This window comes from Symphalangus syndactylus, chromosome 12 (assembly GCF_028878055.3).
Source record: "Symphalangus syndactylus isolate Jambi chromosome 12, NHGRI_mSymSyn1-v2.1_pri, whole genome shotgun sequence".
Lineage (NCBI taxonomy): Eukaryota > Metazoa > Chordata > Mammalia > Primates > Hylobatidae > Symphalangus > Symphalangus syndactylus.
The window spans coordinates 48,835,417-48,851,133 of record NC_072441.2 but is presented as its reverse complement, the minus strand read 5'-3'; the positions used below and the strand labels follow the sequence as shown (position 1 = coordinate 48,851,133).

The 15,717-nt window shown below is 41.1% G+C and overlaps 1 protein-coding gene across 2 annotated transcripts; it reads right to left on the bottom strand.

Annotated features, from left to right (window-relative positions):
- Positions 1-507: 507 nt before the first annotated feature.
- Positions 508-15,627, bottom strand: RWDD3 (RWD domain containing 3). Of its 2 annotated transcripts, XM_063625568.1 has the most exons (4): positions 15,462-15,627; positions 3,142-3,629; positions 1,190-1,305; positions 508-1,092 (listed from the first exon to the last, which is right to left on the bottom strand). In XM_063625568.1, the coding sequence occupies exons 1-4, from the start codon at positions 15,544-15,546 to the stop codon at positions 978-980; spliced, it is 804 nt and encodes a 267-aa protein (XP_063481638.1). In that variant the 5' UTR covers positions 15,547-15,627; the 3' UTR covers positions 508-977. The 2 variants fall into 2 exon arrangements, with proteins under 2 accessions (XP_063481638.1, XP_063481640.1); XM_063625570.1 differs by lacking the exon at positions 508-1,092 and having other exon boundaries at positions 1,229-1,305; positions 3,125-3,629.
- Positions 15,628-15,717: the final 90 nt, after the last annotated feature.

The following is a 15,717-nucleotide window of genomic DNA, read 5'->3' as shown; positions in this document are numbered from 1 at the left end:
TCAGTTATAATTACATAATGATATCACTATACTCATAGGTGGCAGCCAAAGGGATTCACTTGGCCTTTCTTCCATGACTCAGTCCCTTATTTTAGCAGCCCAAGTGAGTTCATGCGTACAAATATCCTTTCTGAGATACAAATGTCTACTTACATTTTTATTACAGATTTTAACACAAGTTTTATCTTATGGCTTCTTCTCTCATTAGGTCATGATAAATATGTTTTACCATGTTTTGACAGATTTCATAAGAAATAAAAAACAGTATTTTTATATAATTTCCTCCATCTTGCAAGCCAGGTTCATTCTGTATGAACATTTCTCTTCTTATCAAACAAGAAGTTCAATTTTTCAAATAAGAATTTTAATTGGAATCAAATCTCTAGTCCTAAGGCTAGCAAGTATCATGCGATTCTAGAACACCCTCAAAAAGCAACTGTAAATCTTGTTCTATAGAACTTTGTATTTAAACAATTTATGCAATTCCATTAAAAAAAATCAGTGTTATATTTTTCTTAACATTTATTAAAACATTAGACATAAGCTGGATGGGGGAAAATGGTGATCAAATGCTAAAAATATAAACATAAGAAAAGTAAACATGAAAACAAATCTTTTTTAAAAAATCATTTAATTACAAGAAAATTAGCCAGAAAATTACATAGTTCCAAACAAATATTGTCTATAAAAACAAGTGTTCATTTACCATCTTTTTAAATTTATCTTTTAAATAATGTCTCATCTACTGAACCTAGCCTTTCCTGGCAAACATTAGAATATACAAGTTTTCTTCATGTTTAATATTTCATAAAACAGAACTGGCTTTTGTTCCTGAAGTTAGAATGATGCCTATCATTTTGCTTCAGAGAAACTTTAAAATTGCTCCCTGGTGACTATTTCAATTAACCACTCCCAAAATCCAATGCAAAAACAACAAAAAACACTGCTATTTTACTAAAAGATTCCTGTCTTCCATTTCATTTTACCAGAGCAAGTACAAATTCGGAGAAAAGCTTCTTAAGTCCTGCAGTTTCAAATTCCTTTTGTAATTCATCCAACGCTGAATACTCTTTGACTTCAAATGCCAGAAACCTGCATTATACAAGAGAAACTCATGAATATGCCTAGATTTGTCGAGTATAATTATTGATTCAGTTGCTTTTCCATCTACAATAGTACTAAATTATACCTTTTGTGTTCTGTCTGTACTTTTGTTTCAAACAGTACACTAATCATTTTCTCTTTGCATTTCTTTCCACTTGAGTCCACATCTACTTTGGAGGTTTTCTGAAGAATCAAGTACTCCTAAATAATAAATCAGTACATTAAATACATATCTTACTCTGAATCTCAAAGTCCCAGTTTTAAAGGAGCCATAAACCTGTAGGCTTATTTTCATGCTTAAATACCCCCTTTTTAAATCAAGCAGTAAGAATTTTTATATACTTGTTTTAACATACTTGGCAGAATAATGTAGTGGTGGATACAGGAGTAAAGAACAATATAATCCAACCCCTCAAGTTTAAATCTGGATTGAACTGCCTACTAGTTCTTACTCTGGGCTGGTTACTTAAATCCTCTGTGGCTCAGTTGCCTTCTCCATAAAATGGAATTAATAGCAGGATCTACCTCATGGGGAAGTTGTACTGATTAAATGAGATAATACATGCAAAGCACTAGAGGAGTACCTGGATATAGCGCCATGGCACACTTGAGAGCACAAGCCACTGTTCTTACTATTACAAATTCAGCAGCTAAATGACATTACCAGGCACACAGCACTTACCATTCCAAATTGATAGCATCTATAAATATGTACCTATACATCCTCAATCCTAGTATACAATCTTATAAAAATATAAGAGAAATTTACATAAAATGACATTTTAGAGAGAGCTGAAAAAAAGATCTCCTAAAAAAGTATTATTTCCCTACATTAGCAGGGTTCTAGTAAACATGAATAAATACTTGTTAATTAATTGATGTGTCAGTCTGAGTAAGAACATCTGCAAAACAGCTGTGTTTAGCCTAATATTCCTGAGCTGGCTTAAAGAGAAATCTGAGCCTTTTAGGTAAAGATGAGCATGAAAATTAATTTGTATTTATTTTTTGTCAGCTACTATTTTAGCCAAAAGGATCAAACGTTATAGATATACTACAAATCACTTTAAAACAAGAGGTTCCTCAGTCAGTCCCAATCCAAGATATGCATTAAATCTGAATTACTGTTGTATCTATATACTTTAACCCAGCACGAGTCTGGTTAACCAAATGCCAAAGCAGTTTTGTGGTAAGAGTCCATCATGAAAAAACTAGGTCATTATTCTACAAATCTTTAAGATTATAGGCTGTTCACACTAAATTTGTCTTAAATAAATTCAAATGTAATTATTTGTGACCTAACCTATCTGAAAGTATAAAACCTATTAAGTGATTTGTAGCTCTTCTAATATTTAAAATATAAAAAACAGTTTTCCTCATCTTGTCCCACCTAAAACAGGTCAGATGATTTTAGAATAAGAATCTGAAAAATCTGAAGAAGATGATCATTTTGAAAGCAACTGCTGAGACAAGTCAGGTGGAAAGCAAAAGTTAGGTAGGAGGTGACAAGTTGACAGCCCTAATGATTCTACTTCTACTAACATGAAATCTCAGTTATAACAGACAAGCTCCTCTTTCCAGGTATTATAGATACCAAATTAAAGTGTCAGAATGTATTTTTAACAGCCAGAAAGTTACAAATCTTGCAGACTATCCACAAATACACACCTTGCTGTGCCTAACTATAGGAAGAAATATTAATATGCACAAACTTTTAGTGCACATTTATAAAATTCAAGCTCATAGCTAATTACAGAAACAAACACCCATGTGCCACAGAGCTTTTAAAATAACCTGTCACTTTATTAAGTGACATGATTTTTAAAATGTAATCTTATTCTTCAAGGTTTGCAAGTTTGTACTTGTAATTAGCAGTCAGACATTCTTTAAAAAGAAAAGGAAGATCCATTAAGATGGTAATAATGAAAGCAGAAACATCTTAATAATTAATCTATCCCATTGTTATAAAACACACTTAAAGACACACCATTTTAAGCAGAAAATAGCCAGATTCATACTCAACATTTAACTTTTTGGCACCTTGAGGTTGTTTCTGTCTCCCTGTAGTAAAATCAGTATTATTTTGCCCATGAACATCAGTCTTCCTGTCAGCCTTAAATCTGAAGCCCACTTCTCCACAGTTTTGACATATTTAGTCTTTGCTCTCATGTGATCTAAATGCAAAAGAGTTATCCACAATCCATCATCCACGGTCGTGCTTGTTGAAAAAGTACACTTTTCATTGCCACTGCCAGTTTCTGGTTGGTTGAGGATATGCCTGAGATTCTGCTGAATCCAGAGAACCAGCTCATGAACCATAGGCTCTGACAAAAGGCTCTCTGCTTGCTCAAGTAACTTCTCTTTCACAGTCACACACTGGGCCCTGGTCAACTGTTCAGAGTTAACCGAGATACCAGGTAGACATGAAGGATAATTGACTGGCAAATGGAACACCAATTCCAGAGGTATATCCGCATCCATAAATCCTTCAGCTTTTGTGTGAATTCTGAACACGGTCCCATCTGTCTCTGGAAGGCATCCAAAAATAATCATTAGCTGTACATTATTCAATTTGAATGGAACACTAGCAAGTTCAAACTTTTGTCTCAAATGTCAATTTATTTTTCATGAGAAAACTCTGAGCTATTTTATGAAGGGACACGTAATACTAGAAAAGCTATGATTTACAAATTATTTCCTTCAACCATACACATGTATTCATGTATTCACACACACCAGCACCCAGGACTTAACTGGCATTTCCACTTGGTATCACCCCATTTTTATTAAGTTACCAGAAAGGTTTTTCATCCGATAATTTTTTTTCTAGCCAGACTTAGTTGATAATTCTGAAAATCCCTAATAAACTCATATGAGCTTTCAAAGATACAATACCACATGTATACAAAATCAGTAATTAATTTAAAAATTATACACTAAATCCAACGAAAGTCATTTTATGGGAAGTCCAAGTCAAAGCAAACAATGGAATCCCTTGTGGTTGTAGGGTTGCAGAGAAACTGATGACTGCATGTGACACAGTAACTGCCTGGAATGTTCTCTTCTTATTTCAAATATATTAGTATCAGTGTAATATGAAGGTGGCAAGATGAACTGAAATTGAGTGGACATCAATTCTGCCTCTTCCAGCTCCTAAGAAGGAAGGGGAAAGCACACATAGGATATCATATGAAATCCTCTGCTCTCTTTCAGATTTGCTCGGCTTCACCCTCTGATGTGTTCCACACCACTTCACGCCACTTTTCAAAAAGATGATAAAACGTCAGGCTGAGTAGAACAGAACTGGGTGCAAATAAATCTCTCTGAAGCTAACTTGCCTCTCTCCACCCCTACTTCCCTCTGCACGTGCCTTTGCTTTATTCCTCTGCATGAGAAAAGCAGTCAAATCTTTCCCATTTTCATACCTGGATTGCTGCTCAACAGCCTCAACAACTGAGACCTGAATGTATCCCCATTTTAAAGAACCTAACAGAACATTAAAATTGCTTCCTAGCCTTCTGATTCCACATATATAAAAGCCATTGCTACAGACATTGATTCATACAGGACCAGACACATCTGTTACAGAGTTTTTCTTTCATACACTCTTCAGTACCAGCTGCAAGGAACGACTATTTTAGGACATCATCTGGAAACACAGACAGTTAACCGTTATAAAGACTATATGAAAATGATACAATTTATATGTGTATTTCATAAGAAAAATTTTCCAAATCTAAATTTGTACATTCCTCCAAAACCCATCATGTTTCTCAAAACCTTTCTTCTTCTATCTAGTTACTTATTCTTTTTTTTTTTTTTTTTTTGAGACACAATCTCACTCTGTCGCCCAGGCTGGAGTGCAGTGGCGTGATCTTGGCTCACTGCAACCTCCGCCTCCCGGGTTCAAGCAATTCTCCTGCCTCAGCCTCCCAAGTAGCTGGGATTACAGTCATATGCTGCCATGCCCAGCTAATTTTTGTATTTTTAGTAGAGACAGGGTTTCTCCATGTTAGCCAGGCTGGTCTCAAACTCCTGACCTCCTGCCTTGGCCTCCCAAAATGCTGGGATTACAGGCATGAGCCACCATACCAGGCCTAACTACTTACCCTTTTTAAAAAAATACTTTATTGTTAAAGTAGGCTGCTTATGTTAAAATCGTACATTTCAATATGTAAAACAGACATTACAAATAGAACTGCAGACAACACATGACCATTTAGGCTGAATAAACTTTCTAATAATCATCTAGGGAGTTGACATTCTCTCTTCAAGGAGGAGGAGAACTTTTAAAGATCTTCAATCATTCATCATTCAACAAGCATTCACTGAACACCTATTAAGCTCAAGGTTAATAGTACTAGTCTCTGAGGGAAAATGACAGGTAAGACACAGATCCCATCATATTGACTCAATCCAGTGTTTCAGAACACGAGAGCAGGGATATATCCCAAGTGATCTTCCTTGACTTCTCTTCTACACCTAAACATTTCTTTATTCATAAATATGCGTACATATACATGTACATATAATTTATATAAACATAAATGTCTGTGTTGGTAGATAATTCTCCAGGGATCTGGTGTGGGAGTTCAGTCAGGGTGGTGGGAAAAACTGTAGAGGAAAAATTGTAAAGATAGTTATAGGAAATAGTCACAAACCTTCTTGGAAGGCCAGGGGGTGGTGTTGCATAGCTTCAGTAAAAGATTTGGCTGAAAGCAGCCTAATCCTCTTTACCTTGAGTTGATAGCAAAAGAGCAACTAACAAGGGAATGTGGGAGAGTTTACCTAAATAGCTTGTTTACTCATGTGGTCCTAAGACCAACCTTTGATTATCTGTGGGTGCATGACTGCTCTCCCCTGGGGGGAGGTGGGGGGGTAGCAATGTTAATTACCTTCTAGTGATGTTTACTCGTGACCTTTGTCACTTAATCTGTACTAAATAAATGTGAACTTCGCCAGCTTATCGTGGCCTACACTGCAGATTCAGGAGCAGAACCCCCTTAGCCACACTGACAAGCAAAATATCTGTGTCAGTGTACGTCTCTCATCCATCGCTAGGTCAGTGTCTGTGGGTCGGATGCCCACAATCTGGCATTTCTGAATGCCTTCTGAGCAAAGGGCATCAATAACTTTGTACAAGGATATTTGCATAACCGACAGCCTTGGAAGCTAGAGTTTCTCCCTCCAGGTCAGGGGGCAGATTTGTTTCCTAAGCAATATAAGGTAACATACTCCTTCAGGACAAAGATTGAGCAGGATCACTAGCAGCCCCCTCATAAAACCAGAGGGTTCCTAAGCTCACTGCCCCTCAGCTATAACAAAGACCCACTGAGAGCATACTACGCACCTCAGCCTACCTCCACATCACCCCATTGAACTTGGGGGACAAGGAGAATCAATGTGAACATGAAGCTAATGCTTCCTGCTGTGCATTAAGCAGTAACTGTCCAAATCCATCTGGGTTCACTGTCTCCTTACTGGCTGAATCCATGGAAATGTGTTAGTGACCAAGGAACTGCAGTTGTCATTGCTGCCTAGGAACTGCTGGGCCACTTGATTATACTTTTTTTTTTTTAATCATCTTGCTCTTTTTCACTGTTTTATCTGAGAAAGAAGTGTCTTCCTCCCTTCCACAGGAAACCCTATCACTGGTCTTGTGCTTGTTTTTTGTTTTTGTTTGCTTTTTGAGACTGAGTCTCACTCTGTCACCCACGCTAGAGTGCAGTAGGATGATCATGGCTCACTGCAGTGTTGACCTCCTGGGCTCAAACAGTCCTCCCACCTCAGCCTCCTGAGTAGCTGAGATTACAGGCATGTACCATCATGCCTGGCTAATTATTATTATTATTTTTTGTAGAGATGGGAGCCTTGCTATGTTGCCCAGGCTGGTATTGAACTCCTGGCCTCAAGCAATCCTCTCGTATTGGCCTCCCAAAGTGCTCAGATTACAGGTGGTGTGCCACCACATCTGGACAGTGCTTGCATTTTCTATCCCTCCCTCTAATTATTCCTCTCCTCCACTAAGAAAGTATTTATCTTCTTGCATAAAAAAAAAATTCAATGCTACTAATTCCCTTAAGCTACTAACCTATCATTCTCTATCCTTTCATCTGCAGTCTTCTTAAAATATAATTCTCTCATCCATTTTCCCACAAGCCACTCTCTCCAAAACTACTTGTACTGTGGCTTCCGACATATCTTCTCTCTGAAGCTCCTTTCTCAAACATTACCAATGACCTCCTAATTGCCACTGTGCAAGAAAGAGAAAACTCAGGAGGAGTGGGGTGCTCAAATTCTGCACATTCCCACGAACAGCCTGTCTTGAGGACTGGCCCATGGCTGGCTCCTGAGAGCTGAGCTAAGAGTCCTAGTAACATTCTGCCTGTTAAGAGTGTGGGTTTTATCAGGAGGTGGAGCTTGCAGTGAGCTGAGATCGCGTCACTGCACTCCAGCCTGGACGACAGAGCGAGACTCCATCTCAAAAAAAAAAGTGTAGGTTTTATCTTTTATTCTTTTTTTTTATTTTTGTATGCCTGAAGTGTTGCACCACACAGTGTCTGATTAAATGATTTAGGCCAACAATGTGATTTATGGTGAATCTTCTTGCTCTAGAGACTGGAGTCTGAGTAGCTGAAACGAGTCACAAAGGTATTACATGCTGCCAAGATTGACCCCCAATTAAAATTCTGACAAGGAGGTTCAAATGAGATGTCCTGGTTGGGAACACATGTCACATGTTGTCACACATGATTGCTAAGAAAATTAAGCATGTCTGTGTGACTCTACTGGAGGAGACACCTGGACACTTGCTCCCAATTTCTCCTGGACTTCATTCCATGCAACTCTTTGCTGATTTTAGTCTGTTTTCTTACGCTGCAATAAACTACAACCATGAATATAACAGTTTTTCTGGGTCCTCTAAGTGCTTCTGGCAAATCACTGAGTGTGAGGGTGCTTTGGGCACCCCTGACATAGCCACATTCTGTGGCCTTTATCCAATCCTACCCTTCTATAGCATCTGAACCTGCTGAACCAATCTCAAAATTCTCTCTTCCCATACCTCCCAGACATCACAGTGTCCTGGTTCTTTTCCTATATCCCTGCTCATCGCTGCACTGTTTTTTCTACTTTTCCTAAACCCCTAAATGACAGGCATTCTGTAAAGCATAATTCCAAAAACAACTTTCTTCCTCCAGTTATCCAGGCATTTTTTTTTTCTTTTTTTTTTTGAGACGGAGTCTCACTCTGTTACACAGGCTGGAGTGCAGTGGTGTGATCTCGGCTCACTGCAACCTCCGCCTCCTGGGTTCATGCGATTCGCCTGCCTCAGCCTCCTGAGTAGCTGGGATTACAGGCACCCGCCACCACACCCAGCTCATTTTTGTGTTTTTAGTAGAGACGGGGTTTCACCATGTTGGCCAGGGTGGTCTCAAACTCTTGACCTCAGATGATCCACCCACCTCGGCCTCCCAAAGTGCTGGGATTACAGGTGTAAGCCACCACACCTGGCCTAGGCATAAAATCTTAAAGCTGCCTTCGACTCTTTTTTTTCCCTCCTTCTTTCATACTTAGCATTCAACTGCCAAATCCCACAAGTCCTCCAGAATTTCTCTCCCTTCCACCCTCCTAATTCAGGCATTTCTCTGGCTTCTGCAATAGTGGTCTCCTCGCCGCTTGCCTCTCCCCACACCAAATTATCCCAATACCACTCTCCCAGACTGAAATGAATTATAAATTCCTCCATGCAACGCCTAGGGCCAGCCTACCACTCTGACTTCCTCTCTCCTCACTCTTTGCTTCAACTACCCATTTTATACCATGTCCTCAGTCTTGGGTGTCCCATCTCTGCCTCTTGCTCCCATTATCTCCAAGAAGGCCCTTAACTTTCTGTCTACTAAAAGTTTGTCCAGTTCCACAGATCCTCCCTAAGTCCCACCTAATGACTTCCATGGTATTTCAAACTTATTTTATGGTATTTTCATGCCCAGAATTATTGTGGTTAAACTAAATTAACATTTTTTCCAGCACTGAAATATCTTGATTTTCTTTTTAAACAACAACCAAAATGGGGGGATACAAAAAACTTAAATTTTACAGTCATACAGCTCTTAGAATTGTGCTAGTAGTTTGTAATCATGGATCTCACAGGTGCAGAAATCCCTGGTACCTGTGGTAAATAATGGGCCCAAAGATGTGTACATTCTGTTCCCCACAAGCTGTGAATACGCTCCCTTACATGGCAAGACGGCCTCTGCAGACATGATTAAGTTAAGGATTTCGAGAGGGGGATATTTCCTGGATTACCCAGGTGAGCCCTGAATGTAATCACAAGGGTCCTTATGAGGAGGAGACAGAGATTTTACCACAAAAGAAAGCAATGTATCCACACTGAAGCAAGATGCTATGCTGCAAACTTTGAAGAATCCTTTTCTGATCAAAACCCTGAGACCCACAGTGTTCTCTAACCTGTGCCATATAAACACCTACCGGGTCCTCTCTAGTGCAGGGAACCACATGAAAGAAACATGTTGGTAGTCCAGGGGAAAAGTCTTGAAAAGCTATTGAGCTGGCCATGTCAGTCCTTACCAATTTTCATTTTTCTCTGTTATTTTCTGGTCCTAGTCAGCAAACAGAATAGCAATGGGTGAAACTCCTGACTTTCACCTTAGAAAACTGTGACCCTCAGACTAGTTATATGTTCGGAAGAAAACTGCCTTAGTTCTTTTAAGAATTGGAAAGGATTAGCATTCTTCCTAATTGGTCTTGGTAAATCCCCCTGCCCACCTACACATACACTGTAGCTGCAAAATAAGATTATACAAAATGATACTGTCATCTCTACAAGAAACTGAAAAGCCCAATAACATACTCCATTCTTCTGGTATTTAATGTGGCAATAAAATGACATACTTTTAAAAACTCACTTTCTCCCAAAAACTCTAGAAGTATGTATTTTACTCTTCCATTTCTCATCTGCTTGACATTGTACAAGCAATTAAATTGGTTCCTTTCTGCCTCAGAATTTTTCATATAACACATGCACTGTAAGTCTGATTTTTTGTTTTCTTTTTTTGCCATAATAAAAAAGAAAACAAAGTTGCCCCTATCTGCTTTAAGGTTATTAACAGCTTAGAAACAGTGATTAGCAGAAAAATAATTATGCTCTAAATCTAATACTAATCTCTGCCCCTCCTTAGCCCCCCAAAACTTTAGTTAATAAGCTTAATTCACAAACTGCTCATTCTCAACAAATATCTATGCCCTAGAAAACTCAAGGCTTGCCCCAGAAAACTAAAATCTCCCTAAGTCCAAGGCTATTTTCATGTATTCTAAAGACCCTATCAAAAGATGTAGGTCTTGCCCTCTGGTTGAAGTTGATACAAATTGACTACTTGTTGTTTCTAACCAAATCATTCTGTCTTATAGTAAGTGTATCATTTTCATACCTAAAACACAAACTGAAACAGGTTTCAAACCTTATGCTTCCTTATAAACATCCGAAAGTATGCTGCTAACCGCATTCCAAACAGAAATTCAAACTAGAGAAACTAAACTTTTAGAACTCCAAGTTCACACTAGTGCTATTTTTAAGGTTTCATTCTACTTAATAAAATACAACACACAACAGAAACTCTATAAATGCAGTCAAATAACAGAAGGCACTTTTAAAAAAAGGTAAAATTTAAGAAAATGGGTTCTTCAGGATTCACTAAGAGCCCATTAAGAAATTATTTACATACCATATACATCTGACTTTCCCTACACTTGTATTTTTTTTTCCTTTGCAATTGTTGTATATCCTCAACATACAACTTTGAAGAAAACCACAAAGAAACCTCCAGTACCCTCTCATACTTGGTAAGACAAGACTGTCTCTTCTTGCTCCCAGGCAGCTCCCAGGCAAGCATACACCAGTGCTTGTTTTATGCTTCAGTTGGATTTTTACATAAGTTTCAATGTAGCTTCAGAAAAAAAAAACAAAAAAAAACTAAAAATAAATGAAGCTAAAAGTAGCAATCTCATCGGTTTTATAGAAGTCAGCTCAATACTGACAATCAGCAGAAAACCGAGCTGAGCAGATTTAGAAGGGTCAATGTGTGACAGTCATGATTCATTTTATAAGAGGGCCCAAACTAATTTGAACATTAGTGTTGATAAAATACAAAAATTCACTCTGCAGCTTCTGTGAAAACCTATTACATGATATTGGGTTCTCCCATCTTACAACTTTTTCATCTGTGAGATTCTTTCCAGAAGCACAACTCCCACATATAATGAACATTGACTAGGCCGGGCGCGGTGGCTCACGCTTGTAATCCCAGCACTTTGGGAGGCCGAGGCGGGCGGATCACGAGGTCAGGAGATCGAGACCACGGTGAAACCCCGTCTCTACTAAAAATACAAAAAATTAGCCGGGCGTGGTGGCGGGCGCCTGTAGTCCCAGCTACTCGGAGAGGCTGAGGCAGGAGAATGGCGTGAACCCGGGAGGCGGAGCTTGCAGTGAGCCGAGATTGCGCCACTGCACTCCAGCCTGGGCGACAGAGCGAGACTCCATCTCAAAAGAAAAAAAGAAAGAAAGAAAGAAAAAATAATGAACATTGACTATGGCCACATAATCTGTGTCACTCAATTTCCTCATCAGGAAAATGGCAATACAATACCAATCTCACGCCTCTCATAGATCCACACATAAATGCACATACACTCCCCTTTGGGATTGTTCTGAACATAAGTTGGCTCACACTCATGTGTTTTCTCTGGGTGCTCATTATTACTCTCTCTGGACAAGTATTTCCTTGCTTTCCAAGAACTATTTTCCTGATGCAACAGCCCCATCTATTAAGGAGCATGATGCAGTGCAAAGGCCCATACACCTGGAGCCTGGTGGTTATTTAACCAGTCTGAGTATCAGTTATCTTCTCTGTGAAGTAAGACCAACAGTACCCCTCATCAAGTAAGATGCATTTAAAGTATCACGTACATGGCAGGTCACCCCATCAAATCTGGCACCTAGACTGACTACAATGCATAGAGAAAAACAGAATATCCCTAATGTGGTCTATCCACAGCCCTCCCTTGTAGATGGGAGTGTAGGGACTTATTTAATTTGCACCCGTAAGAGATGGTTATGCCTCTTACTAGAAGCTTACTATAACCATTGGAAAGAGATCAAAAGGCAGATAAAATCCCCTGAAATTCTCAGCATAAAAGTAGTCCAGCTAAATGGAATCCAATTATTTAGCTTCTTCAATCTTACGGCCTTAATAGTTGATCCTTGGGTTAGCAGTCTGAGTCTTGCTGGGTTATCTTGTTACCAGGAATGTAATTCCTCTGCAACATTCTCCTGATTCCAGCGGCAATCAAGTGTGTACCCTCCAACCCAAACTGACAGTGACGTGAGTGGTAGCCAGCAGTCTGCTGCATGTTTACTGTGGTCTGTTAAAGAAGTCCTTACTTTGTAAAAAGATGTTAGGAAAATCATGGAAAAAAAAAAAAAGACCTTACCTTACCCTTAATTCCCAGTTGTGAACATCAAACATCCCCATTTCAATCACTGAATTATTCTACCTCTCAGCAACAAAATGTCCTAAGTTGTTACACTGAATTCTTTTATAATTCAATTACTTATTGATGCCAGAACACTGAATTAAATTAATTAGGAGGCATGGCTTGAAAGTCATGCTCAATTTAACAGCAGATAAAGGGTCTACAGTGTTCTCAAGATTAAGAAACTGTTTTCTTTCTATGCTTACATTTTTGGGTTTTCTCTGACCCTTCACCAGTGTTTTATGCTTAGCTGTGTACTAATAACCCAGCCCATTACCAGTTCTTTAAGGTGTGATGGGAAATTGCAGGTTCATTTTTCCAGGATATTCCCAACTGAGCCATAATAAAGGAATTTAGGAAAACTGATGATCTCTTCAAATAGCTGCCTCAGGCAGAAGTAATTATCAATAAAGAGAACAGTGGAGACAGAGAGGGAGATGGTGAAGAATTATCCAATCAGAAGAGGGATGACAAGGAAACACTAAAAGTGAGTAAATCCCTTCATATGGATTTGTTTCAAAAGATACAAGTCAGGCTGGGCACTAAAAAGAAAGCAACTCCATTACACTAATAGGTACATAGTGCCTGGAACATAACAGTGCCCAATGAGTGGATGTGAGTGGATGAATGCAAGAAGGAAGAAATGGAACTCCCTGTCCCTCAGTGAATAACACACCCGATGGATATCATGAAGGATCTTAATCTTAAATGGTTTTCTCCCAATATCCAGCCCATTTTTAGACTTTTTTTTTTTTTTTTTTCTGAGACACAGTTTCACTCTTGTTACCCAGGCTGCAGTGCAATGGTGAGATCTTGGCTCACTGCAACCTCCGCCTCCCAGGTTCAAGTGATTCTCCTGCCTCAGCCTCCTGAGTAGCAAGGATTACAGGTGCGTGCCACCACACCCAGCTAACTTTTGTATTTTTAGCAGAAATGGGGTTTCGCCATGTTGGCCAGGCTGGTCTCAAACTCCTGACCTCAAGTGATCCGCCTGCCTCAGCCTCCCAAAATGCTGGGATTACAGGTGTGAGCCACTGTGCCAGGCCTAGACTACCTTCTTAAAGGTTAACCAATTTATGGTCAGAAAGCCAATTTTAATAGTAGCTACAATGTAACATTATAACGATAAATCTCATGCCCCAAACATGTACATAATGTATCTGAAAGCTAAGTGAAAACTGAGTCACTTTCTCACACATGGCAGTGTTTTTTTTTTGTTTTTGTTTTTTTTTTTTTTTTTACTCAATAGAAGCCACATACAGGGACAGTAAGTTTCACCTATCATCAAAAAATAGTCAAAAGAACCTCTCTACACTGTAAGCTCCTAGAGGCCATGGGTAGCGGTGTCTCTGAAACCCTGACAAAATCTGCAGGCAGCAGGGATTCAATAAATGTGGGCTAAATGACTAATAAAGCCCTCAAGAGCTTGTTTTAAAAAAAGTATCAGAAGGCCAGGCACCTGTGGCTAACGCCTGTAATCCCAGCACCTTGGGAGGCCAAGGCGCGCAGATCACGAGGTCAGGAGATTGAGACCAGCCTGGCCAACATGGTGAAACCCCGTCTCTACTAAAAATACAAAAAATTAGCCAGTCGTGGTGGCGGGCGCCTGTAGTGCCAGCTACTCGGGAGGCTGAGGCAGGAGAATGCTGTGAACCCAGGAGGCGGAGCTTGCAGTGAGCCGAGATCCCACCACTGCACTCCAGCCTGGGGGACAGAAAGAGACTCCGTCTCAAAAAAAAAAAAAAAAAAAAATAGGCCGGGCACAGTGGCTCACGCCTGTAATCCCAGCACTTTCGGAGGCCAAGGCGGGCGGACCACGAGGTCAGATCGAGACCATCCTGGCTAACACGGTGAAACCCCGTCTCTTCTAAAAAAAAAAAAAAAAATACAAAAAATTAGCCGGGCGTAGTGATGGGCGCCTGTAGTCCCAGCTACTCGGGAGGCTGAGGCACGAGACTGGCGTGAACCCGGGAGGCGGAGGTTGCAGTGAGCCGAGATCGCGCCATTGCACTCCAGCCTGGGCGACAAAGCCAGACTCCATCTTAAAAAAATAAAAAATAAATAAAATAAAATAAATAAAAATTAGCCAGGCATGGTGGCACGTGCCTGTGATCCCAGCTACTGGGGAGGCGGAGGCTGCAGTGAGTTGAGATGGATCCACTGCACTCCAGCCAGGGCAACAGAGCGAGACTCCACCTAAAAAAAAAAGTATCAGAAAAACAATCAACTTGGAAATAGAATGCGGATAAAGTTGAGGTTGAGCACTGGATAAATTAAAAAGTTCAGTCAACAAACATTTACCAACTACCTACCACGTGCCTGGGCGGCACCGTTCCAGGTGCCTGGAGTTATTACCAAACAGACCCTGCCCTCCTGCAACTTCAGACGTACAAATACCCGTGTAGAGTTAAAACCGGGGAGTGCTCCCGGGGGGCCTAGGGCATAGTGCTTAGGAAGGACACAGAACAACGAGGGGGCATCAGCAAAGGCTTCTTTATAGGGTGAGATCTGAGGAGGCTGGGGGAGGGCCTGGGAACGCGCACGCAGGGGCCCCCGGCTCCGGAAGCAGGACCGGCGGCAGAGGCCCCAGTGGGCCGCGCCGCTCTCTTAGTGTTTCTGGGGTCGCCTCACACTCCCTCCCGCTGCGGCACCACTCCGGCTTCTGGGGCGTGTCACTCCATCATTCAACTAACCCGGTCCCCATACGTGGGCCCAGGCGGGGTGCCCAGGCTCCGTGGTGGGGAGGAGCCGCAAAGCGAACGCGGATGACCCCTGAGGGCGCCCTGTCCCTCCCGCTCGGGGGTAGTCACCTGAGCGGCTCAGCACCTCCCACTCGTGGGGACCGCAGAAAATCGCGGCCAGGGCCGAGAGCTCCTCCCGCACGGGCTCCGCCATGGCTGTGGGCCCCGCCGCCTCAGCGCTTCCCCTTCCGCTGCCGCTGCCGCCGCCGCCGCCTCCACCGGCCAGGAGCAGCACTGCCCGTGGCCACCCGGGGGCGCCCGCGCCACCGCAGCCGGGCGGGACGGGGTCGGGGCGAGACGGAGCTGGGGCGGAGCGAAACGGGAC

What these genes read in the sequence shown, in the direction of transcription:
- RWDD3 (XM_063625568.1), bottom strand. Translation starts at nt 15,546, where the DNA reads ATGGCGGAGCCCGTGCGGGAGGAGCTCTCGGCCCTGGCCGCGATTTTC. An exon ending in GGAGGTGCTGAGCCGCTCAG is followed by an intron (nt 3,630 to 15,461) that starts GTGACTACCCCC and finishes GATGCCTTCCAG; the next exon opens with AGACAGATGGGACCGTGTTC. An exon ending in GAGACAGAAACAACCTCAAG is followed by an intron (nt 1,306 to 3,141) that starts GTGCCAAAAAGT and finishes TTTATTATTTAG; the next exon opens with GAGTACTTGATTCTTCAGAA.